Consider the following 24,647-nt stretch of genomic DNA (forward strand, 5'->3'; position numbering starts at 1 on the left):
TTGGATTTATTTTTAATAGTGAGGAGTTTTGTAAGCTCTGATGAGCATGAAGATTAGCCTGAGGATTTGCCCTGAGGGTAGCAGGGATCTACTTCAAATCAAATGTGTGAGTTTTCCACCTTCCTGAGTTTCCTCTAAAACGGTTAATCTCTGATAAATCTGTACCCTTACTCCTCCATTGCATCCTCAGAGTAATCTAGCAAACATGCCTGTCTCTGTTTTCATCTGCAGTAAAGTGCTCAGAAACTCACCAAACCTACAGTTCCACTATTAGGGGAGGATGCCGCAAGTCCTGGATATTGGGAACAAAATGATTCAGCATGTATTCTCCTGGGAGTGAAAGTATGGGGACAGAACTGAGATTTAAAAAAAACAAACCTGGATTCCTGCTGGTAGGTTCATGCTGCTATTCAGTAGAATGTAACTGCTGAAGCCTACCTAGGAAGGGAAGGTACTTAGGCTGTGTGCTGAAATAGTCCCGTTTTCTATATGTTTCTCTTCACTCAAAACAATGTTTTTTTCATGAGCAGCATTTGGAGCCAGGGCTTCTTTACATTAGAAATAGCTAGATAAGTTACATCTTTTTGGGGCTTCTTGCTAGCTCTCATATTAAATTTATGACTAGTTTGTCTAAAAGGTTGTAGCAGTTGCTCTTCAGGAAAATCTTTGTCAGTTATACTTCATTCTAGAATCAAGATATCGAAGTTTTCTCTGAATCTTGAGGAATTCAAGGACTTCCAATGTTCATCCATCGAGGCAGGGCTGGTTTGTTCTTTTCCTTTGGTGGAAAGGACTGAGCCAGTACGTGTGAGAGCGACATTAAGTTCCCAGGAGTGTGTGTTTCCCAGCCAGAAATTGTAGGTAACCAGCAGAACCGGTCTAAAACCTTCAAAGGGCAGTTAAAAATGAAAAGTATCACTTCCTGACTCTGAGGAAGCTATGACTTTTATGTCCCAAATAAAGTTTTGCTGCCTCAGAATTGACTGCCAAGCATGTGATTTCCTTGAAGATAAAACAATTGAAAAGAGTCTATTAGATGCCCTGGAGTATTTTCTTGGAACTAGTATTTGCCTGGTAACCCTAGAGATTTTATTTTTAGAAGACTATGGGAGAAAAAGTAATTAGCTAGATCTAGTCACACTGTCCCCCCCTCATTTCTTTTCCTCTGTGACGCATCAGAGAACAAGTCTTCCCTGCACTGAACTGTACTAATAAAAGAGACTTTAAAACAGCTCCTGAATGTCCCAAACCCAAGGCATTATGAGTCTGATTTTTATTTTAATGCTTGTAGTAGGACCCTTTAAAAGTGTTCTCCTTCAACTTAAGTATTCTAATGAACTAAAATGCATGATTTTAGGCATTCTTTGTACCAGTAAAATGAAATTAATGTGTTTTGAAGACTGCTGAAACAAAATACTGCAAATATTTGCCTACTGGATAATGTTTAACAGTTAATCTAATGAATATCTATTGGCATCTGATTTCCAAAGGAGATCCAGATCTGCAAAAAGATTGAACCATATTGATACAGATTGAGTCATATTCTGAACAGCTAGAAAACAAAAAGATGCAGTAATGATTTTGTGAACTCTACTGAGACCTTTTTAAATAATGAAGCATTTAAATTGACCTCAGAATATTTCTGTAGGAAAGAAAAAGTAACACCTGAAGTGTGTTTTGGTGTCTCTCAGTAACCCAGAAATGCTGGCCTAACTTGAATTGATTGGGACATGTGTAACACAATGGGAGATTGGAGTTGCTTCAATAATCAAATGCAACTTAAATTATGTTATGGATCATCTAGAATTAAAGACTTACTGGAATAGAAACCCTTGGCCATCTAGAATTGAAGACTTACTGGAGTAGAAACCCTTTGCTTTCCCATCTGCAGTGATTTACCTCTAAATATTTTTACCTTCCTCTCAGCATGCATTTATGGTCTGAATGATGCAGAAGTTGCTGTACCATGTTTTGATTGTTTGGTAGTGCAGATTTATCTCTAATAACAACACTAAAGTAATTTTAGACCAAATAATTTCTGTTGCTGTTTTCAGTGTAAGTAAGACTCAATCTTTCTTATAGAAAGTAGTTGTTGGACCTGTGGTGTTCTGCAGATACTTAACTTTGACATCTTCAGCGCTGTGAGAAAAGGAAACCAGAGGTACTGGCTATGTTTTCTGATAGTGTAATTGACTCCTGAAATGTCTGCCTACACTGTAGGATTAAAAATGTATTTTCACATTTACTGGATGATCTCTCCAATACTGGAAGAATCAGGACTTACTCCTGGATTATCATTAGGATATGTTGAGAACTGACTACCTGTGCTATTCTTCTGATTTTCTGGTTGCTAATACAGAACAGAATTCTACTTCCTTTAGTTCCCTATTTGTCTTCTCTCCTACAAAATTTAACAATGCATAAATGGGTCAGTGGGGTGTAATGTCATTATGTGTAGACTTATTCAGGTAACTGTAGTATAACCTACTTTCAAGAAGCAAAATTAGGTTTTGTAAGTAACGAACTTTTCATTTGGTTGTTACTGGCTTTCAGGTGGCATTTCAAATGAGTGCATGCTCTCATTTGAAGGTCCAGGTATGCAGAATTTTTTCATGCTTTGCAGTAACTTGTGCAAGTGGTGTAGAACTTGCTTGTTGGCTGCTGTTTAGGGGACAGAGTGAAGGTCTTGCTCTCTGTGGCAGTACTGGGACACTTAATGCCATAGTTGGTTTGAGTCATCCTAACATTAGGTGGAGCTCTAAGGCCACACATGTTCCTCCAGAAAGCATTTGAGAAGGTGTGTTAGCATCTCAGCTTGTGTAGTGGTCTGGCAGGCTGAAAAACTTCCTTCTCGTGTAGCACTTTATGTGGAAAATGTTCATGATGGTAACACGTTGGGGTGTGCTTTTTAACTATCTGAGCTAGAGGTGAGAATGGTTTATATGATGATTCCTGTTGCTGCCTACATGAACTCTGTAGAGTATTTATTAAGGCTAATTTCATGGAAAAGCTAAGCTGCCTGACCTCTTTGTTTTCCTCTGAAGAACAGTAGTAAGAAATACCAAAATGTAACTTTGAGCACAGGTGTTGGAGGCATTATTTTTGGTGAATCTGAATTTCTTAGGTGTTTTTTGAGCCTGAAAACTGAGAATCATCTGAGGTTTGCTTACCTGCATGTTGGTTTTTTTTTTCCATTGAACTTCTGAATGCCTGCAATAAAGGTAGGCCTGAGCTGAAAATTACAAGCAGCAGAAATTCCCAAGCAAGTGTGTCTGCATGGGGTAGGGTCAGTCCTATCATTATTTAAAGAAATCACTTTATAAACATTGGATGACAAAGTGTTTGCAGTGGTGGTGTTTGAAAGTAACTTTTTTTTTTTTTTTGCAAGAATGATGAAATGTGGAAAATTCCTTTAAGAAGGATGATGAGAGATTTGACTTCTCCATTGTTTGTAGTATTCTTTTTCAGCATGGAAATATTTTCCATTGTCATTAGTTTTGTCTTTTATTTGGCAAACACAAATATTTTTCCTAAACGTTCAAGAGAAATCATTATTTTAGCTGGCTTGCAGACAGTGTAGTTTCCCCTCTAGGAAGACTGGTAAATGTATTTTTGGAGATGGCTGTCCTAATACATATCTTGCACAGTTACTAGTGAAAGTAGAGTAGAGGAGCCTACAGAAGTTTAGGGCTTGCTTGCAAGATTTGATTGAGCTGTGTGTGATGGAGAATACAGTTCTTTTGAGTCTGTGAACACGCACTAAATTTTACTCCATGGTTACTCAGCTGTCTGCTTAGTGCTCTTGGCTGTCTCCTTCTCCCTCAAATCCAGCTCCAAAGGGACTACTTCTGACATTCCAAACTGCTGAGCAGCTTTCCAGCAGCTGCCGCTGGTATCAGGATATAACCAGAACTGTTTTCTTTGCCTTCTTCTCAAGTGTGGTTCGAGTGAAAACAGCCACTTTCTTGTGTGTGCCTGCTCTACTGTACCGCTCCATTGGTGGTGTTGGGATGGTCACCTGATAGGCAGCTGTCCCCTTTAGAAGACAATGACTGAGAGCTGGAGCTGTGCTTTGAGAGGGGACACACAATAAATTGCTTTGCAGTTCCTAGACTCTGTATAGTGGGAACTACTTGGCATTCCTGGTGAAGTAGTCCAAGCTGTACAGCGATCATTACTACACCTCTGGGTTGTTAGACTTTCATCTAGCACCTTTAGGATAGACTATCTTAGGAGTCTTTGAAATGCTTACCAGGAACAGGAAAGTCTAACCAGGTGAAAGACAAAGTACCCTATAAAAATTGTGCTTTTTTGAAGTCCAAGGGAAGGCATAACAATAAAGCTGGTGTTCCTTTGCCTTTATGGATATTTCCATCCATTTGCTTTTCCTTATAACATACACAAGTCTGGGCACAATTTCAGAAGACATTTCACTTGACTGTAGATTTTCTTTCAAGTCCTTTACCTGCTTTGGCAGCTTGGCACACAGTAGTAGCCTAAAGGACTTTTGTCTTATGAAGGGCCTGATTCTGCTCTCACCTTTGCCCTTACTAGTGTGGAAAAGAGCTTGCTCCTTTGAGGAACTCTTTGCTCTACCTCAAAAAGTTGTAATTCTCACCTGTGTAGATATTTCCCTTGCTTGTTAGTATCATTTTGAGGTTTACAGAAAACCAGAGGTTAGTATATAGAAGTTCTTTACTGTTCTCTATTATGCTACCAGGGCACTCGGAGTACAAAGGCTCATTTGTTAAGAGATGTGGATTAAAAAAAACAGTTTTTATGAGTAGAATCACTATCAGTATCTTGATTCTGAAAGAACTTGTTCTTGAGTCAGTTCTTTTGCAATTTTGAAGTCAGCTCATACCAGCCTTTCTAATTTCATTATTTTAAGGGAAAGAACTGAATATTTGGAGGAAAACAAGTATTACTATTAAAACATTTTAATTAAGATTACAGATTTTGCAAGGAACTGTCAGTGAGCCAAATCTAGAAAGTACTTTCGTGGGCTCTAGGATTGTTTAGATACTTTCTAGATTTTAGACATTTTCCTGCTAAAACATAACTGTCCAGTTACACTCTGCATATTTGCTACAAGTGACAAGCAAGGCAGATCTAACAAATACAGTGTTTGGAACAGAAACAATGCCAGGGATTCCTTATGTCTACATAATATTTATCTTTTCCAAGTTAATCTGACAGTCCAAGTGATACAACCTTTTTAAACAGGATTTTTAAACCTTTTGGGAAGGAAAGAAAACTATATTAACGTTATCTATCTTGCATTTATGAGTCTTTAGACATGTGCATGTAAGAGAATCCACTTATTTTTATCAAGTACTTAATTGACTGAAGTGCTGTGCAGCTGTAGATAAAAGCTTTATTTTTTTTTCAAGAGAAGAGGTACACAAAAAATAATTTAGTCCAGTGAGTAAGTTTTTCTGTAAGTATCAGAACTCATTACTCAAAAGGCTATACAAATAGTCATTTAAAGATGCTAATTCAAAGCTGATCAGAAAGGGAAGGAATATTGTTTCACACTAATTCCATTTGTAACTGCTTGCTGCTGTTTTTCTGTGGTAGATACAGGTAGAAGTTACCAATACAAAAACCTAGGCTCTCTGAGCACAAAAATCTTCCTTTTCCTGCTGGTGCAGAGGGATGCTAACAGTGACTGCTGCAAACACCTTTTTTAAAAAGACTTCTTCTGCTTGTTGCCCTTCATGCTCCAACATCAGAGGCCGTAGCTGGGTATTTGTAGCAATACAGTTTGTTGTCTGCACCTCCACTCAACAGCAACTGAGAGGAAAAGAAAGCTGTGATTAATAGCAGAACCAAGCAAAAAATTAAGAATGCTCATTTTTCTCTTTGAGGATGTAATGAATAACAAACTGTTAATGCACAGTGCTGCAGTCTCTTCCCATCACAAAAATAGAAGCAAAGTTTTTAGAGGGAAATTTCCAAAGCTTTTCCTGAGAACAGGAGCCACACTGAAAATCTTGGATAGTTTGTCAGTGATGGGTTTGTCCCCTTTTATAATGCATGTTCCACTGCAGTAGCAGAACAACTTCCTATAGAGGATGATATAGTTACCCCAGCTGTCATTTCTGGTTGCTGCTTTAGTCTCCATGGCAGCAAGTGCTACCTTGGAACATGTCATTTCTCAGTGAGGTGTGATGCTGTTCTGGTGTCTCTCCTTGTGTGGAATACCAGTGCAACGGCCACTTAATGCTAGAGGGCTTCAACACCTATTCTACACCTTTGCACAGTAGCACGGGGAAGTGCTGCAGTGCGGAGTAAGATGCAGTTATCAACACAGTACCGACTGCAGCACAACTCAAACTTCCTGTTCTGTCTTGAAGCATAAAGAAAAAATTAGTCCATGACTCCTTTTAGTCCCTTTCCTAATCATCCATATACATTTAGCTTGCTCTTCAGATTCTTACCCCAGCTTCTGTCCAGTCCACACACAAAACCTTGTCTTCATGAGCAGCCAAGTCATACAGAGGAGCTTTGCAACTGGTAAAACATAGGCATTTACAGTCATATATTTGAAGCTATGCAGCAATCACAGAAAACAAAATTGCTATTGAACAGATGTGATCTAGCAGGTATAAACATGTTTAGAGTACAGATATCTACCCCCTGTAATACTTTCTCTGCCTTCTCCAGAGCTGATCAAATCAGTGTTAACCTCTTACGTGCCCAAAGACAAATGTATCAACATTTTTCACCTGCTTGCAAACTACCTTTAATCTGAAATTTAACCAATCTGCTAGTTTAGAACAGTTTCTTTTTATAGTTTGCTCCTTCCATGTGGACACTGCTAACCAGGTGTTTTCCAGAAAAGGCATTTATGCCTTCTGAGTGCAAAGCATTTCATTGCTTGGGAATTTGTAAAGAATGGTCTGAAGAGTATTAAGTGAAACTTCAGATTGTTGGGCTTATTCCCTTAGAATATAATTTGCTCCTTAAAATAGAGGAGTGCAGCAGACCTTCTGCTCTCCTGCACTCCTTTTGCATACAAATCAGTGCTGCTGTTGAAGCCAGCTAAGTCCTATGCTGGAACACCATACAACCCTCAGATGCTAAGCAACAAAGGTCCCAGCAGACCAAGTATTTTTCTCCCTTTTGTTACTTGCTTGACTCATAAAACTTAAGGGATCTTCACAGACACCATAGCGTTTCCAATTAATGTCTTGCACTGCTTCTTCTGTTCCATCAGGTTAAGTGACCCTGTAAATTTACAAGCTATTGAAGAGCAAATAACATGTTTATTATACCTTCTTGTGTCCCACAGCTTTACAATGTTATCCAGAGAACCAGAGATCAGCTGATGCTCGTGGGTAGGTGACCACTTCACAGATGTCACCCAGCCTGTGTGAGATGTCAGAGACAGGAGAACCAAGGAGCCATCTGAACATATGAAAAAAAAAGGACATCAGTAGATGCCAACTAAAGCCAGCACTTGTAAGCTGCATATGAAGCCCAGTGAGAAGAGCATTCAGCAACACATTTGTGTTCAAGGATATTTCTCCCACCAGTAATTTCTAACTTGAAACAAAGCTCATTAAACTTGTTTTTCAAACAACTTTTGAAAAAAGCAAATAAATAAAGAGCTTATAAGATATAATACTGTTAAAACTCCAGGTTTATAGAAGCTAAACAAGTGAACATGCCTGTGAAATAGATCTGATAGGCTCAGTAACGAGTTATCTGCAATCCTGTCAGACTTTGATAATGGTCCAACCAATTTAGGTGTGAACCTTACAAAAAAGTAGTTCAGGCTTGCAACCAGGCAGCTGAATATCCATTAGCAGTTCTAAAATAGAAAAGGAAAAACCCAGAAGTTGTTTTTCTTCAATTATTAGGTGAGCAATTAAAAGTCTTGCACCGGAGTATGGAAAATAAATGTGAACTTTGTATTCAATTAGGCCCTCAAACGGATTGTTTCAAGCAGGACACCGGAAAAGGGTTTGTGAGATGTCTCCCAGCAGGAAGCTGGTTTGATTTTGAAGAAAGGAACATGCATGTTTTAGCTCACCTTTGCTGCGGGGATCCCAGAGTCTAATGTGCCTGTCAGTGCTTCCGGATGCCAGGCGACGACACAGGGGTGAGTAGGACACAGAATTAAACACTTTGTTTCCTGTCTGTCAGGAAAGGAAACAGTAACTGTAAGAGAAGAGATACTATTTTGCATAACTTTTTTGAGCTGGTCTTTAGATGACCCTACAGATAATATATAATGATCTCACCAAAGTTGATTTGAGATCTCCAGTCTCAGCATCCCAGAGTTTAATGGTGTGGTCCCATGAAGCACTGCAAATTTCTTCAGCATCTGACCACAGCACAGAGGAAACAGCTTCTGTGTGGCCAGAGAGGGTTGCCAGGGGTGTCTAGAATTTACAGCTGAGAGATTAGATTAAGTATAATTTTAAAAAATCATCTGTTCTTTCAAACACATGTTTGGTCAGACTGAGCCCTATCACCAATTCTCAGATAGTCACTTTGAACCAAGGAGGATTTTTCATGGCTGTACTTCTAAATTAAAGTCCTGGACAAAGCTGGAGCTTATCTTACCCTTGTTAGTCCAAACTGTTCAGTTTTCTGCTTCTTCCGTGGTCTATTAGCTGCCTCTTCCAATTCATCCTCTTCATCTGTAGGTACTGGGACAGAAGGCAGTCAGACTTCAGCTATAAGTTTTTGAATTGCATTTCCATATAGGTAATTAAACAAATCCCATATTTATAGTACCTAACCTGTCTATGATGCATGAATATTTTAACCTTACACCGTTGATCCCATCAGTATTATCTCCATTTTGAGCAAGAGGAAAATTAATACAAATTAAGTGATATTCTCCAGGTCATGCAGTTTGAAAATGAGGTCTCAATGAATTTAATACCATCCTTGCTCATGGAAAGTTCCAATTTGGGTGTGTAATGAGCACACTCTTTCTTCTAGAAACAATACCTAAGTCTACATTCCCAAACTGAAAGCCTATGACTTGGCACAATGAAATCAAGCAGTCAGATCAAGTGACATTAGTCTACACTTTTAGAAAAGGAAATTCATCTTACCATCCTCCAGTTATGTTGTCAATAATAGAATCATAGAACTGTTTTGGTTAGAAAAGACCTCTAAGATCATCAAGTCCAACTGTTGACCTAACATCATCCTAGCCATTAAACCACACCCCACAGGTGCCATATCTACACATTTCTTGAACACTATTCCAATGCCTGAACACCCTTTCCATAAAAAAAAATTCCTAATACCCAATCTAAACCTCCACTTGTGCAATTTCAGGCTATTTCCTCTCATCCTATCACCTGATACTACAGAGACTGACAGCCACCTCCCTACAGTCTCCTTTCACTGAATTTCAGAGAGCAATGAGGTCTCCTCTCAGCCTCCTCCAGACTAGACAATGCCAGTTCCCTCAGCTGCTCTTCATAAGACTTGTGCTCTAGACCCTTCATCAGCTTTGTTGTCCTTCTCTGGATATGTTCCAGCACCTCAATGTCTTGAATAGTGTTCAGTCTGGGGCTACTCACTATAAAAGGTGCAACCTCAGCAGTGCAGAGCACAATCACTTCCCTATTCCTGCTGTAAACCTGCACTTTCTTTTTTTTTCAAATGTTTTTATGTAAAAGTACTGTGTTCTTAATAAACACCTACATGCAGTTGCTAGTCATATCTGCAACTGTGCTACCAAGCAAAACACTACCTAAATGTATTGCTACAGAGCCTTACAAAAGAGGAAGTTCTAGCTTGCTTTTAATACTGGCCTCATTTTTTTTTCTTGACAAAAGAAGTATCCAGATATCCATCTTTCAGGTTGTTGTGTACACAGGGATTTTTAAGAAAGACAAAAATCCCAACTGACACTTATTCTTACCTGCAGACCAGATCTTTAGCATCTTATCCCAGGATCCACTGCAGAACTGCATGAACAGAAATACTTTATAAGGTCTATCCAGATCAACTTCTAACGAGCTACAAAAAATACACTTCCTGCTTGAAAAATTATCACATATGAACAGTGCTAGGCTCCTAAAAAAGCCCAACCAAACAAACATCAAGTTTGGCAAAGATCAAATTACTCTTTTTCTTTCCTTTGCAGGAAAATTATCTGCAAAATATCTCTTTTGCCTTTATCTTCAGCACCAAAAGCTTTTATTCTAACCCGATACTGAGTCAAAGTGGAAGTGATAACTTCACCTTCAGTGAGAGCACTCTTTATTGCTGAATTCTTGGATAAAGTGAAAGGACCTCTTCTACCACCTGCTTTTTCCAAGTATCACCATGGAAATGTTTTTCCCCCACCAAAATTACTGTACAAATGTAGGTCAAATTTTAAAACAGTTCATTATAATACAAAACCTTAACAGTAACATTTACTTAAGAATAAACACTCAATGTCACTTAGAGAAGTCAAAAGTAGTAGTATAAGGGCTTGTGCCATCTAAAGTCACCTTCAGCTTTTTGAGATACTAGAGGTTATGTGCCTCACTTTGAAAAGAAGACCTAGGAGTGACATAGCACTCCTAATGCTCAGTAACTACCATTTATAACAAGACTGGAAAATTAGCAATTTGTCTGCTCTAACAACGTGCTAACTAGTACCCATGTAGGGACAAAGGCCAACAATGGTTTCTTTCCAGAAGTCACTCACTTTAGTTCTTGTGCTATCAACAGCTATGGAGTCTACGCTTCCAGCATGTCCCCTGCAGCAGTGAAGAGCTTTCACTTTGTTCTTCTCCACATTCCACTCCCATAGCAGCACAGTTTGGTCCATAGAAGCACTGAGTAACAGGCAGGATAAACTATCTGAGGAAGAAAAATGTCATGCTCAGCTTCCCGAAGTCTCTATAGCTAATATACAATTATTCTAGTTAAGGAAGAAGTAGCAGATGGATAGGAAGTCATATATATCTCAGTTTACATCATGGTACTCTTTAAGTACAATGAACATAAATATACATACCAGTGTTTGTTCATGACTGCAAAGTGGATAGACAATGTAGAATCAAACAGGTTGGAAGAGACCTCCAACATCATCCAGTCCAACCTATCAGCCAGCCCTGTCCAATCAACTACACCATGGCATCAAGTGCCTCATCCAGTCTTTTTTTGAACACCTCCAGGGACAGTGACTCCACCACCTCCCTGGGCAGCCCTGAAGTATACTCATTACTGTTAAAGGACTGCTTTAATCACACCGTGACTTAATTTCTAACACCACTAACAGGCAAAGCGATAACTATAGCATTTATGTAGCTAAATATTCATGGCTGAAGAATGCTGGCATTGTTCCTCCCATAAATCAAACTATTACTATTCCCATAAATCAAACTATTACTATTCCCATAAATCAAACTATTACTATTCCCATAATATATGTACTGACCTTGCTTCACCCATACCGCATCCTTCACTACTTCTGTATGCCCAGCTATTGTCATGACAGACTTTCCTTCCAAAGACCAGATTCGAGCGGTCTGGTCGTAGCAGCCAGTTAATATCCTACAGAGTGCAGAATTTTAAGTATTATTTTATAAACCAACAGTGTTTTTATGAAAAGCCCCAAGCAAAAACTTGAAAGAATATTAACACAGTAACTGGGTAGCTGAAGAAATTTTAAAAGGTGGTGGCTTTGTGTGTTTGAATTGGAAAAGTTAAAAAAGTAAGCCAAAAAGAAAAGCAAAGAGAGTAGTGCATATTCTGATAGGTAGGAGTTAAGATTGATTACATCATTTAAAAGAAAAGAGAATTTTGTTTGCTCACGATACGTTAATAGAGGGTCTCGAAGCATTTTCAAACCTTAACTTGATATAGAAATATTGCTGAGTTGATGGAAAATTACTGTGAATGTAGAGAGGAAAAGGACAGTGGTGGTTGGTTGTTATTTTAGAAGAAAGGCTTCACAAAAAGGTACACTATTACGGATCACATTCACACTCCAAGTCAAGAGCTTAAGCTATCCATAAGGAAATCTTACAGTCCTTTAAGAGAAAGGATAGTAACTGCCACTTGTGTTATTCATTCATACTAAAAGCATCTCATGTTCAGTGGCACCGAGTTTTTTACTTCTGTTAAGCGTCAAAACTATACTGCTCACAAAAGCAAGTAGCTGACTGGCTTGACAGGTTAAACCCAAAACAAAAACGGAGCAAAGAGGGGGGGAAAAAAGCCCTCCCAGCAGTTTAGGAAAGAGACAGAATACCATCCCAATTGGCACTATGGAGCTCTCTGCACACAACAGGTGAAGGACAGATAAAACTGAATTCACTTCGTGCAGTACCATTCTTCAGTGGCTTGAACAGAACTGATCCAGTCATCATGGAAGATGCATTCTTCTGGCTGAGGGGCCATATATTTCTCCACATATTCTATTTCCACCACTTCTTCCTGAGCTCACAGAAAATACTTATTGTTAAACAACAAGAAAATCCCATACTAAATAACAGTAATATTTACCTCTACTGTGGTGCAAATATACACACTTATGGGGCAAAGATCGTGGTAACCAAGTCCTTTGTCACATTAGTGGAATTAAAGACTTTTACAAAAAAACTGTCTGAATTACCTTGCTTTTCATATTTTTATCTAATTACTATTAAGAGCAAGCTAGAAGCCCAAGCAAGTAATTTTACTATTCTCAGATTCCTCTTCTGCATTTGCCCATACAACACTGTTGTCTAAAATACTTCACATTTTCTAAAGGTAATACTAATCTCCCCCATTATCCCCTAAAGGAGTAGGAGACAAAAATATATTAATGATTAAGTGAATTAAACAAGAATTTCCCCCCTGAATTTCCCCTTTGAACAGAAAACAGACTGTTAGGTGCAATACTCTAATCACTTTGCAGTTCAGAATGGATTTAGACATACAGGGAATTCTCCTGTGAAGTCAGAAAAGAAAGAAAACTGAGCAAAGAAATCATCTTAGTCAGGAGGACAATGTAACACCTAAAATCAGAATGAAGTAAACTAGCTAAGTCTGTTTGACTGTCCAAGGTGGAGTGAAATTGAGCATGACTTACTGTGGAGATATTTTCCATTTCCATGTGCGTGACCAGCGGCATACGCAAGAACTGGCCATTGATGAGGAAGTCAAATTCCACATATTTGTGATCCACTGAAACAAATTAGGAAAAAAATCCATATTTAGGAGTCACTGTTTATTAAATATCATCGTGGCTGGTTCAGGAGAACAGAGTCAGGAAAAGAGGAGAGAGAAAACAAAAATTACCTCAATGGAAGTCACTTTCGTGTCTCAGTTTTAGGTGGGCAGCCAATGGATTCCAAAGGATTCCATGAATTAAAAGGCAGGACATTTTGCTGTTGGGGCTCAGAGGGTTACATTTGCCTCTTAACTATTTTCCAAATCCATTTCTTTGTAGCTATGTCTTATCAAACTCCAGTGATGCTTCATCACTGTTTCAGATGGAGCTTCCTACTGCTCACCCAGGTCTTTATCATCACTAGCTAGAGCCCAATGTTTAAGACAACAACAGAAAAATCCTAAGAATTTCTGGTTCTTATTTTTTCCCTCTGTAACAATATAGTTGGCAAAGGACTCACATTTTGACAAAAGCATTTTGCTTTGCACCGGTTTTCTATTCAAGCCTGTTTACATTTCCATAGGTTTAAAAGCAACTTGCCAAAATCTCAGCACATTAGGGTAAGAGTAGGCTGGCTTCTTGTAGAAAATGGGAAATTTTGACACTCTTGCACAGGTGCCTTTCCTTCGAAAATCTTACAAGTCAGGCTGATTTCAGCTAGCACTGACAGAATAGCTGAGCTCTAAACCTTCTGTTTCATTTGTTCTTCCGCCAGGTTTTGGGGAACACCTCCAATCCCAGCTGCTGAGGCAGTGTTATCTGCTGGGCAGATGCTAAAATCCCAGGACTGCCCCCCAGCACCAATACCTGCCGAGGTTCGAATCAAGTTCAAAGAGCGTCTTTCTCTGGACAGACAGACCACACCAGACCAGACGGGCAGGGCCACCTCAGGCTGAAGCCTGATCCCGACCCCGCGGGTACCAGGGTGCTACTTCCAACTTGACAACGCACTTCTTTGGCCAGTCGTGCCCCGAGCCGGCCAACCTGCCGGCACCAGGCGCTTCAAGCGGTCACGCTCAGCAGAAACACAAGTCTTATTCGGCCGGTTCCTGCGGCACCGGGGCAGCTTGCGACGGAGCCGCGGCCTGTACCCTCACCCGGAGCGTGCTCAGGAACGCGAGGTCCAAGGGGATTTGCCAGCCTCTCAGGAAAGAAAGGTAAGCGTGCAAGGCTGACCCCTGCTTAGGGCGGAGGGGAGCTCCCGCCTGGAAACCTCGGCTGCCCGCCTGGCACCTACCGTTGCCGGCCGCCAGCAGCTTGTTGATGAGATGGCTGAGGTCGGTGGTCTCGGAGGCCGCGGGCACCGAGAAGGGCACATCCTCCACTGCGTACCTGCGGGCACACAGCACCGTTACCGTCCCTGCGTTAACCCCGCCTCAAACGCACACTCCCGGCCCGGACAGGCAACCCCTCACCTGCGGTTCTCGGTGCGGAACCGTGCCGTTAACTGCGCCATGCTGCTGCCGGCTTCGTCCCTAACCACGTGTCGCGCTTAGACCGCCCACCCGCGGGGCACCTCCCCGCACGTTCAGTGGCTGCGCTCCGGTCTTGCCGTAACCCTTCCCGCGGCCTAGCCCAGCCGCTGCTGCTGCCGAGCCCGCTGCGCCACGCGGCCGGCGGCAAGTTGTGTGCGGGGACCGCGGGGACCGCAGCGCCCAGCCTGCCGCCTGCGCCCCGCCCCGCCCCGCCCCGCCGGCTACGGCTCCCGAGAGGCTCCGGGCCCCGCCGTCCTCCCGGCGCCCTCCGCGCTCCCCTCCCTGCTTCCCTGCCGGCTGGGAGGCGGGTGCGGGGGCGCCGCGCCTGCGCGGAGGGGCGGTGTGCATGGCGGTGCCCGCGGGAGCCGAGCCGAGGTTGAGCAGACTCCTGGAGCCTCTGCCGCGCCCTGCGGGGCTGGCGAAGGACGGGCCGCTGTGGGCCGGGCCGCGCTCTTGCCTCGGGGCGGCGGGCGGGGCCCGCCTTGTCGTGTCCCACTGCCACCACTGCGGGAGGTGTGACCAGGAGCGCAGGGTGAGGGGCAAGGGGTGAGGCGCTCCTCATTCTCCTTGGGGCTGGAGCACGAAGGGCTCTTTGGTGGGGTTGTCACGGGCACCTGCGCCGCTAGAGGGGGAGGTCCTGCGTTTCCCTCCTCGCCTGAGAACCGCCTTGCCGCGCCCCAAGTTGGACGGTGTGGGGTAGCCAGCGGTACCGGCTTTGCCTCCGTGACGGTGAATAGTTCTGCGTGTAGAGCCGGGGCACTGCTGGAGCCGGCGCGGGGGATTGTTCGCTGCCGGTGGTGTCTTCTCCCTGTGCTCTGGATTGTGTTTCTTGCATGTAAAGCGACGCATCAACAATAAACTTCCTACTAAAAGTCATAAACCCAACACGCGGTGGACTCTAGAAGAAGCTGTAAGTGGATCTGCTGTTCTGGAAAGAAGGCTCTTTGGGTACCTGCTGTGTCCTAGCAGATTATCCTTCTCCCACCTTTTTGTCACTTACTTCAGGACGCAGCTGAGCTTACCCTGTGTGGGGTCTCAGACTGGGGCACTTGTTGGAGCGGACAGGTATTGAGTCAGGATGTTTTGTGAGACTCCGAAGTCTTGTTTCTTTCTTAAGTGCACTTCAAAGGGCTAAGGTTCTTTGTCAGTGTCGTTTACACGCGTGCGTTTCCCGGGTACTTGTGCTAGCAACACTGAAGTGACTTGAGAGACCTTTTAAGAAGGAGTTTTCCAGAGCTGTGCATTTTAAACCGTGTTTGCCTGCTCTTTCATAACAGCGAGGAGCTAAATCTTAAACTCGGAACGCGTCAGTATACAGCTAATTGTAGCTCATTTACTTGAAGGTATTACTGTGTCCTAGTTCCTTCCCTGTTAACGTTTTACCGTAGTTTGTGCCCTTGATAATGGCAGTGAAAAAACCCATCAGCAGAGGTGGGTTTTTGCTGTAGTCAGCTATGTAATTGTCCTTTTTGATAAAACCCCTGAAACTTTTCATGGAATACCAAAGGGAAAAAAAATGGCAAGCATTCAGTTGTGTTATAGATTGAACCAGGATGCGAAATATTGCTGTCAGAAATCCTAAAACCAGGAACAAATAAAGTTTTGGGGTTGTGTTTTTTTTTCTTGATGAGTATGCATTGAAAACTTGAAAAATGTAAGAGAATTCCCTCCCTCCTGCTCTGCCAGAGTACTGAGTAGAACGTGCTTATCTTCACAATGAGCATACCAATTCTTTACAGTTCAGCTCTCTTTGTAGGATTAAAGTCTTGCACTATTGACTCAGTTTTTAAATATCTGGGGTTTTGAAAGGCAGTGTTCCTTTTGGAATCTGGCAGCGTGTTGCCTTCACAGGCAGGCCTCATAACTGAGAGAAAGCAAAAGCAAACATTCGTGTGAAACCTTAAAATTATGTCAGTCTACAACTGATGCTTTTAGGGACCACTTCTTGTAGTTGGTAGCTATAGGTTTTACCACAGAATAAAGAATTGAAGACAAGAAAATAAAGAAGTCTAATACCCTGTCTTAAGGCAGGATGGAGATGTGACTGATCAATGATGAGACTTTAATAATAGTTTAGCATTAGAAGAAAGAGACAGAATCATAGAGCCACACATGGGAACAGAGAATTTGTTTGTAAGGTAAGAATTACCACACAAAACTTCCCAAGTGCATGTTTTGTTCTCCAACCACCAGATGAAAATGAGGGTGCTATCAGGAGACTAGTGGAGCAGGTTTCCCAGGGAGGTAGTTGGGGCCCCATCCTTGGAGATACTCAAGGTGAGGCTCGACAAGGCTCTGGATCTAGTCGGTCTGATCTAGTTGAGGATGCACCTGTTTACTGGAGGGGGCTTGGACAGAATGACCTTTGGAGGTCCCAACCCAGACCATTCTATGATTCTGTAATGCCAGTTTGACGTTTCTGTTAGTTTATATATTAGGAATATATGTTAGTGTTTATATATTAGGAATATATGTTAGTGTTTATATATTAGGAATATATGTTAGTGTTTATATATTAGGAATATATGTTAGTGTTTATATAGTAGGAAATAGCATGTGGGTTTCTGCATCAGAGAGGAGATAGCAAGTCTCATGAGAAAGGCTCACCTCAAAGTGGGCATGAAATCCTGTTCCTGATTTGGCACAAATTGTGCTTGTAGATTATGGAGAGAGCCTACTGTGCACAGCAAGAGGCACCGCTGGCTTTGCCAGCTGTGTTATTATGGGAGTTCTTGATGGCTAAATAAATGAAGATTTGACTGCCTTTTGTGTTTTGGTAAATGATCTTGAACTGTTACTATGTTTGCAACTGAACTGCTGATGATAATGTGTAGGCTAGATTACAGTGTACAGTGTTTGCTCTCTTGAAGATCTGTCTGTTAGACTCTGCATGAAAAGCTCATGATGGTTAATGTGTTTGCCTGTGCTAGCTGTTCCTGTGGCTGCCTGCTGTTTGTAGAGTTTAGCCAAGGATAGCAGTGGCCATAGGTTTCCCTTTACTTTGAGCCTGTGTTTCTTCTTTAAGGTGTTGTTGAATGTGGGACACAGTGGTGTTACCTGGAAAACTTTTATGGCACTTCAGTGTTAATGAAAAGAAGAGATACATATATATTGTTTACTCATTCATAACAAAGAATACATGCATAGTCATAGAATGGTTTGGATTGGAAGGGACCTTAAAGATCCAACCCTGCTGCCATGGGCAGGGACACCTTCCACTAGACCAGGCTGTTCAAGGCTCTATCCAGCTTGGTCTTCAACACCTCCAGGGAGGAGACCTCAGCAATCTGTTCCAGTATCTCGCCACCCTCACTGTAAAGAGTGTCTTCCTAATACCTAATGTAAATCTACCCCCTTCCAGTTTAAATCTGTTCCTCTTTGTTCTATTAATACAAAGCTTTGTAAAAAGTTCCTCATCAGCTTTCTTGTAGCCATCCTTCATATTAGAGGAAAGTGGATAAATATCACTGCATACCCTACTGCTGTCATTTTTGCCCTGAGCTTTATCATTAAGCATTGTTAGGTACAGGATATTGGACTACTTGGGCCATTGGTCTGTCCCAGTAACAAGTATCCTTGTGTTTCTGCAGCTGAGTTACAGCATACTTAGGGTACATGCCATTGGTGTCCCTGGACAAACAGTTACATGTGCTGCTTTGGCAAAACTTACAGATCTTCTTCATATCTTTTAACTGAGGGGAAATGATTGAATGGTAATGAAACCTAGTTTTTTGTCTCTATATTTTTTTCTTTCGCTGTTACCATGCTTCAGGTGTTTTAAATTAAACTTCTCATCATTTTTCTCAGATCCAAAAGTACAAAATATTTTGCAACTATGAGATAACTTCAGTTGGAACTTGGTTTTGGAGTATTGTCACTTGAAGATTGAATGGAAAAATAAATCTGCTTTAAAGTATTTAGTGTATTGAGCATATGAGCAGCTTAACTTCACAATGTTTTTATCAGCAGGATGCTTCAGAAGCCGAGGGAATGTGGATTTACTTTGCCTGTGGTCCTTTAGATCTTTGCAAAGCAAAATAAATACATGCTTCCAAGGCTGTCCAGTTCTTTTCAGAATGACTCCCTAACCTTTTACATTCTCTTTACTAAAGCTGTAAACTGTTGAAATACCTCAGCTAAAAAAAGTGCATTTCCAGGAATTTACTGTGTGGTGAAGATGATACAGCTGGTAGGAGTCATGTGCTAATATAATGCTGTCTGTCTTTAAAACAAATAGTGAAGGGGGAAATCCTTAATACCCTTCCCTCTCCCTCACCCCATACTGCAGGAATTATGTTTTCTTCCATTCAGTTCAGTGTGTTTGTGCAGTTTTTCTTATACGTGTAGGCCAAGTTAGTTTGTCATTTTATCTTGTTGTTCATGAATATTGGGCATTGATCAGCGCTTTAAAGAGTGCACTGTCTGAGCGAAAGCCTTGTCCTGCGGGGGTGACAATTCACCACCCGTTATCATCTGTTTGCCTCAAGGTTTGTAATGGACAGATGAGCTCCTTGAAGTACTCTCCTTTGGGATAGGATGTAAATCTCTGAAGCGCCACCAGCTCTGTCTTTTTGTCTTTCATCCCATGATTGGTGCCAAGTTTTGTTTCGGAAATCTGGCGTTCTTCCTGCCCAAAGCTTACTACTGTAGACTAATAGTAGTAGTTTTATTTCATTTATGTGTTTTGCAACCCTTTAAAGCAAACGAAGTTTACTTTAAGATGACTGCATGGCAGACTTGGGTCTGTTTGTTGTTGTTCTGTCTGTTGATTATGGAAGCAGATGGCTAATATTTTTGTGAAGCAGTGCTGTCCTACCTTTAAATACCAAGTGTTCTCTAGATGCATATTGTTGTTACTTGAGTGCTTGTGGATGTATTCAGATGAAAATCACAAGAGTGGGTATGTGTGTTTTGTGTGTGTGCAATGACAAGTCAAGGAAGTTGTCTTATACGAGAAGCTAAACTGTGCTCCTGAAGCAACTCACTGAATTTTTTTTGCCATGAGTAATAATGTGAGAAAGAGGCAAGGATTTGGGCCCCCCAGTTTAGGAAGGACATTGAGATGCTTGAGCATGTCCAGAGAAGGGCGACGAGACTGGTGAGAGGCCTTGAGCACAGCCCTACGAGGAGAGGCTGAGGGAGCTGGGATTGTTTAGCCTGGAGAAGAGGAGGCTCAGGGGTGACCTCATTGCTGTCTACAACTACCTGAAGGGTGGTTGTGGCCAGGAGGAGGTTGCTCTCTTCTCTCAGGTGGCCAGCACCAGAACGAGAGGACACGGCCTCAGGCTGCGCCAGGGGAGATTTAGGCTGGAGGTGAGGAGAAAGTTCTTCCCTGAGAGAGTCATTGGATACTGGAATGGGCTGCCCGGGGAGGTGGTGGAGTCGCTGTCCCTGGAGCTGTTCAAGGCAAGATTGGACGTGGCACTTGGTGCCATGGTCTAGCCTTGAGCTCTGTGGTAAAGGGATGGACTTGATGATCTATGAGGTCTCTTCCAATCTTGGTGATACTGTGATCTCTTGAGTTCTTAGCATGCAACAGCTTTAGAAGTTGTAAGACTAAATTTGTAAGATCAAAAAAAGCCATGTGCAGCAATGTCTTACTGGAGGCTTAAGTATGGAAGGCTAAAAATAAACTTTTATCCTTTTTCCAGGTCATCTTGTAATGGAAAAAAGTGGAGCTGACCATGACATTGCTATGGAAGGATCCAATGATTTGTTCATAGGGAGCTGTAATAGTACAGGAGAGTCAGAAAAAGCAAACAAATTTTTCAGGTGAGGCATGAGTGTCCTATCTTTGTGGATGCTTTCTTGACATTGTCTCTGAATTTCATCAATGTGTTTTTTCATGCCTTTCTAGTAATACAGTGTTTCTTTTTAAAAAGAGCAATATTTCCTTTCCTTAGATCCTTGTGGCATTTGATTTTGAACTGATAAATATTCAGATGTTACATTTAATGACAACCTCTAGCAGTTACATTAATAGATCCTGTTGCAGAGCTGAAGAAATAATTTTTTCTATATTAACAAGGTCCTTTTAATAAGAGAACGTTTGATGACTTGTAGGAGGTGCTAAAAATTAGGTCAGATTGCTTACTGATAAGCAAATGTGGCAAATAAATTTCAAGGATGCCGGAAATCTGTGTAGGTGTTGGCTACTCATCAGCTAACATCTAATGTCATTCATGGTTATGGTCTTTTAACACAACTAAGTACCATTTATTTGATGCTGCCTGTCTGATGTAGTTTACAGTAGACAACTTATACCTGCAGATTTTTTGAGAAGGTTATTTGATCAAGGTCTGACTTCAAAATGTAGAAATGTTTTTCTCCACTCTTTGTAGTTTAGAGACTTTTGTAACAGAAATATCAGAGCTATTTGTTTGATGGCTGCGAGACATGGAACAGATTGCACTCCTTGCTTGGGCCAAATGACAGCCTGGCATGATATTTTACACAAGGACTGCCTGTTTTCAGTTATATTCCATGCTTAATATTTGTGTGTTGTTAGAGTTTCAACAAGATATTTATGCTTAAACGTTTAAGCATAAATATCTGTTGTTTTTTTTTAACAAGATGTGCTGTAGGAACTTGTCTCTGAAAGCTTAATGAGAATAAGCTCTGGGTATCTATTTTTTGACACTCGTGAAACCTAATTCTTGGTCTTTCACTTTATAACTCTTGGACTTCAATTGTTTTAGTGTTGCTTGTGTTTCTTCTGTGCTAAAGAGTTAAAGCATACAGAGATTTTGTCTAAATGCATATATGTAAAGGCAGACTAGAAGAATAAGAATTATTTTGAAGTCAAAATGAAGTTGATGGATATTTTACAGAATTGGGTTTTTTTCCTCTAAATTCTCTCAGTTTCTAGGTGGACTTGATGTTTTAAATCAATGCGTGGTTTTGGGCAACAGATTTTGGACACAAGGTATTTTCTTTTACCTTAGAGTTTGCTTTAGGAAGCAGAAACATGAATACATTTTCAGTATGGAAAACAAAAGCAGAACAGCTAGTCTTAGCTAACAGGACAGAGGACAGGAGCTCCCTCTAGATATACAATACTGGTTTAAAATGTTCCTTTTCCTTTTTTTTTAATAGAAGTTGCTGCACAAGACTAAAGTACATTTTACCACTTTTCCTCTGTGAAAGCATCTAACCTGCATGGATTCCAGGGATCCATTGTTTGGACAGAGTGACTCTCCTGCAGTCTTGCCCACTGCAAGACGCCTCTCAGGCACTTCTCCATCACCAGTTGAACCCACACAGCCTCCGCAGCTGCATCCTCAGTCTTCAGAGGAGTTTCACCTGGTAGACCACACCGGGCGGCCTCTCTATGAGCTGCAGCCTCTAAGAGGGCCCAGTGCACCAGTGGTGAGTGTGTCTGAAACAGGGCAGGTTAGATACTCACAGAGGAGGGAGGGAACTCCCTGAAGAGCTCTTTTATATGGTGCCTGTTTCTTGTAACAACAGCCGATTCAGACTTTAGCAACAAGGTGGAGCTTTCAGTGATTCAGTTCATACTCCAGGTGCCCTTCCTCAGGTAGGCAAATTCTGTCTGTTACTAATTTTATTAAACAACAATTTATATCTCTTGTCATTATCGAGTGTGGATGGATATTATTGTGTGATAAGATCTCATGCTACTACCACCACTGCTTTCTCTATATTCTCTAGAGAAGTCTCTCTGTAGTTTTTTTTTTCAGACATTAGAACATTAGCAATAAGATAATCCATTAAGTCTCCTCCTCTCCCTCCACAATTAATTTACTTAAAACATTGCTTTGTAATTCTTAACACTTATTTTGTAAAAAGATGACTTTGTCATCTAGAGAGTTTGGTTGGCATATGTTGTACTGGCACTAAAAACATTTCACCCATTTAAAGTGTAATAAATCATAAACAGATAAGGTGATAATGTTATTCTCTAGGTTTTTTAACATTATTTGTCTGTAGTAATTATGGGGGAAATTACTATAAGGAGTTAAAGTTGTCAGAATTTTTTTCAAGTCTTGGAGCTTTTCTTCTGTCTGCTTTTGCATAAAACACTGCCCACAGAGGTCAGCTCTTTTGGAGTAAAAATCATATTTTTTCTATGGCCTGATTATTTCTGCTGGTCCCTGAATGGGGTTATAGTTAATTCAACTATGATTGGCTTCCAGGTTTTTCATAGCTTTAATAATAGTCTTTCAAATTTCAAATAAACATGTAATTTATAGCAGAATCCCATAAGGTTTTCTCTCCTTTAATCAATTAAGGGATTGCTTTTTAAAAAGGGAAGTAATTTTAAGAAGTTCATAGTAAATAGGAAGTCTCCTTATTTCCAACCAAAATATTTCCTATTTTGGTAATAAGGGAACCTAATTGTGCTGCATGATGCTCACTGTGCAAACTAGTGCCATTAGTGCTTCTGTATGATTCCCTTTCAGATGATAGTTGCCAGCCAGTCAGAAAATGGACAGGTGCTGCATGTCATTCCTTCTGCCCAGCCAGGAATGGCCCAAATGATTATTCCTCAAGGTCAGCTTCTGGATGTGACCAGCACACAGGGTGAGTTTAACCTGTGAGACTTGTAACTAAGCACATCCTGCATGATCTCTTTTTAAGCACATTGTTCATTTGTGGTGTTTCTCCTTTGTCAGTTGTAAGACAAAAGTACATACTAAATTTGCTTTCTGATTATGAATCTTGCACTCCACAACCACGTTTTCTGTTGGACAAAAGCCTTGTGAAATGAGAGCTACTGTGGTCACTTTAGCCATGTTACGGGTAGATTGAGGTGCCACGCACAAAGCTGTTTGTTGCCTTAGCATTAATATGGGTATTTGTGCAAAGTCAGCTGTACTATCAGCTTTATATTTTCTCTGTTTCCTTCATTTTGAGTGAAGTAGTTAATTCATGTAATGCAGAGAGAGGAATTAATGTTTCTGTGGTCTGTTCCAGAGATCACTGGTGATGATGCATCTTTTGTGAAGCCTACGTAGAAATTAATTTCCCAGTGAAGTAAATGAAATGCAACTTTTGATTTAATGATGTTTTTTAACTCTCAGTGTGTTAATTGTCACATTTTAAGTATGTGGTGAGATGTACAAACAAAAGTGGAAATTTTAATCTTTTCTCTAGAAAAGGGACAGATGGAAATCTGAAGGCATTGATTGTTTATCTTCAAGCCTTGCTGGGTGGCAAAATGCTGTGTACTAGTTTTCAGTCACAGAATAAGTCTGGGAACTAGGTTGTCACATTTTATTAAACTCTTCAAGGTTTTTTAAACTCTTCTGGCATTTTCTGTAGAAAGTTCTCAAAATGTGAATAAACTTTCAAAATCTGAGTGTTAGGTAAGTACTCCTGAGGGATGAGACCTCAAAGGCAAGACAAATACTGATACAGGGTAGAAAAAAGAGTTGGATTTCAAGTCATGCTCCGGCTTTTTTCACTGATATCTGGAATGTGGTTTCATAACCTTGCATTGAGAAACTTGCTGCTACTCTAGAGCTCTTCCTTCCTTCCCTCCCTCTCCACCAGCTCTTGAGGGGTAAGACTACTCTTTAGTTACAGTGTGGTCTTACACACGACTCTAAATTGGTCTTTAGTTACAAAAGAGTTGCTGCGACTTTTTTTAAGCGGTAAAGGTGTGGCCATTTGAGCTGATTTTCTGGCTCAGACATAGGGGAGAGGTGAACATTCCAGGGATAGGCCATATAATGACAGCAATGGATAAGTGAATATAATTTCATTGGAGCATCAAGAGCTTTATATCTAGAAGCACAGCTTGTTCTTTCCCCTTTGCTGGCTTCTGCTGCTTGAGCTGCACCTGCCTGCTATCTTTTCCTGCTGCTGTTGTGGCTGCTGCTGCTTTTGCTGCTTTGCTGCCGCTTGACCCCTTCCCCATCTTCCTTAAGGTTATTATATTTTTTCTCTAGTAGTTCATTTCTCTTTGTACTGTTATACTTAAACTATAAGAAATACAATTTCCTCCTTCCCTGACTTTACAAAAAACATCTGTGTTGTAGTGAGTTTATTCTACCGGGGGAGGGATCCACCCTAACCCG

At 41.1% G+C, this 24,647-nt stretch overlaps 3 protein-coding genes across 5 annotated transcripts in view; 2 read left to right on the forward strand and 1 right to left on the reverse strand.

Moving 5' to 3' along the window:
* Positions 1-2,141, forward strand: part of FAM117B (family with sequence similarity 117 member B) — a 31,529-nt gene extending 29,388 nt beyond the window's left edge. The window contains exons 9-10 of one of the 3 annotated variants that reach the window (XR_010306196.1): positions 20-392; positions 2,083-2,141. The gene's annotated coding sequence lies outside the window, so the exon portion shown is untranslated. Of the gene's footprint in view, positions 1-19; positions 1,199-2,082 lie in introns of those variants that run through there. The other 2 variants (XR_010306200.1, XR_010306190.1) reach the window with 2 other exon arrangements.
* Positions 2,142-5,357: 3,216 nt separating this feature from the next.
* On the reverse strand, positions 5,358-14,811 carry WDR12 (WD repeat domain 12). The gene is made up of 13 exons (XM_064160938.1): positions 14,545-14,811; positions 14,367-14,461; positions 13,049-13,143; positions 12,305-12,411; positions 11,411-11,526; positions 10,676-10,830; positions 9,899-9,944; positions 8,578-8,663; positions 8,253-8,393; positions 8,042-8,147; positions 7,281-7,413; positions 6,444-6,516; positions 5,358-5,796 (listed from the first exon to the last, which is right to left on the reverse strand). The coding sequence occupies exons 1-13, from the start codon at positions 14,583-14,585 to the stop codon at positions 5,719-5,721; spliced, it is 1,272 nt and encodes a 423-aa protein (XP_064017008.1). The 5' UTR covers positions 14,586-14,811; the 3' UTR covers positions 5,358-5,718.
* Positions 14,812-21,750: 6,939 nt separating this feature from the next.
* CARF (calcium responsive transcription factor) overlaps positions 21,751-24,647 on the forward strand; it is a 37,997-nt gene continuing 35,100 nt past the window's right edge. The window contains exons 1-2 of the mRNA XM_064160951.1: positions 21,751-21,972; positions 23,028-23,148. Coding sequence (XP_064017021.1) covers positions 21,763-21,972; positions 23,028-23,148 — 331 coding nt within the window. The 5' untranslated portion in view covers positions 21,751-21,762. The remainder of the gene's footprint in view (positions 21,973-23,027; positions 23,149-24,647) is intronic.

This window comes from Pogoniulus pusillus, chromosome 2 (assembly GCF_015220805.1).
Source record: "Pogoniulus pusillus isolate bPogPus1 chromosome 2, bPogPus1.pri, whole genome shotgun sequence".
Lineage (NCBI taxonomy): Eukaryota > Metazoa > Chordata > Aves > Piciformes > Lybiidae > Pogoniulus > Pogoniulus pusillus.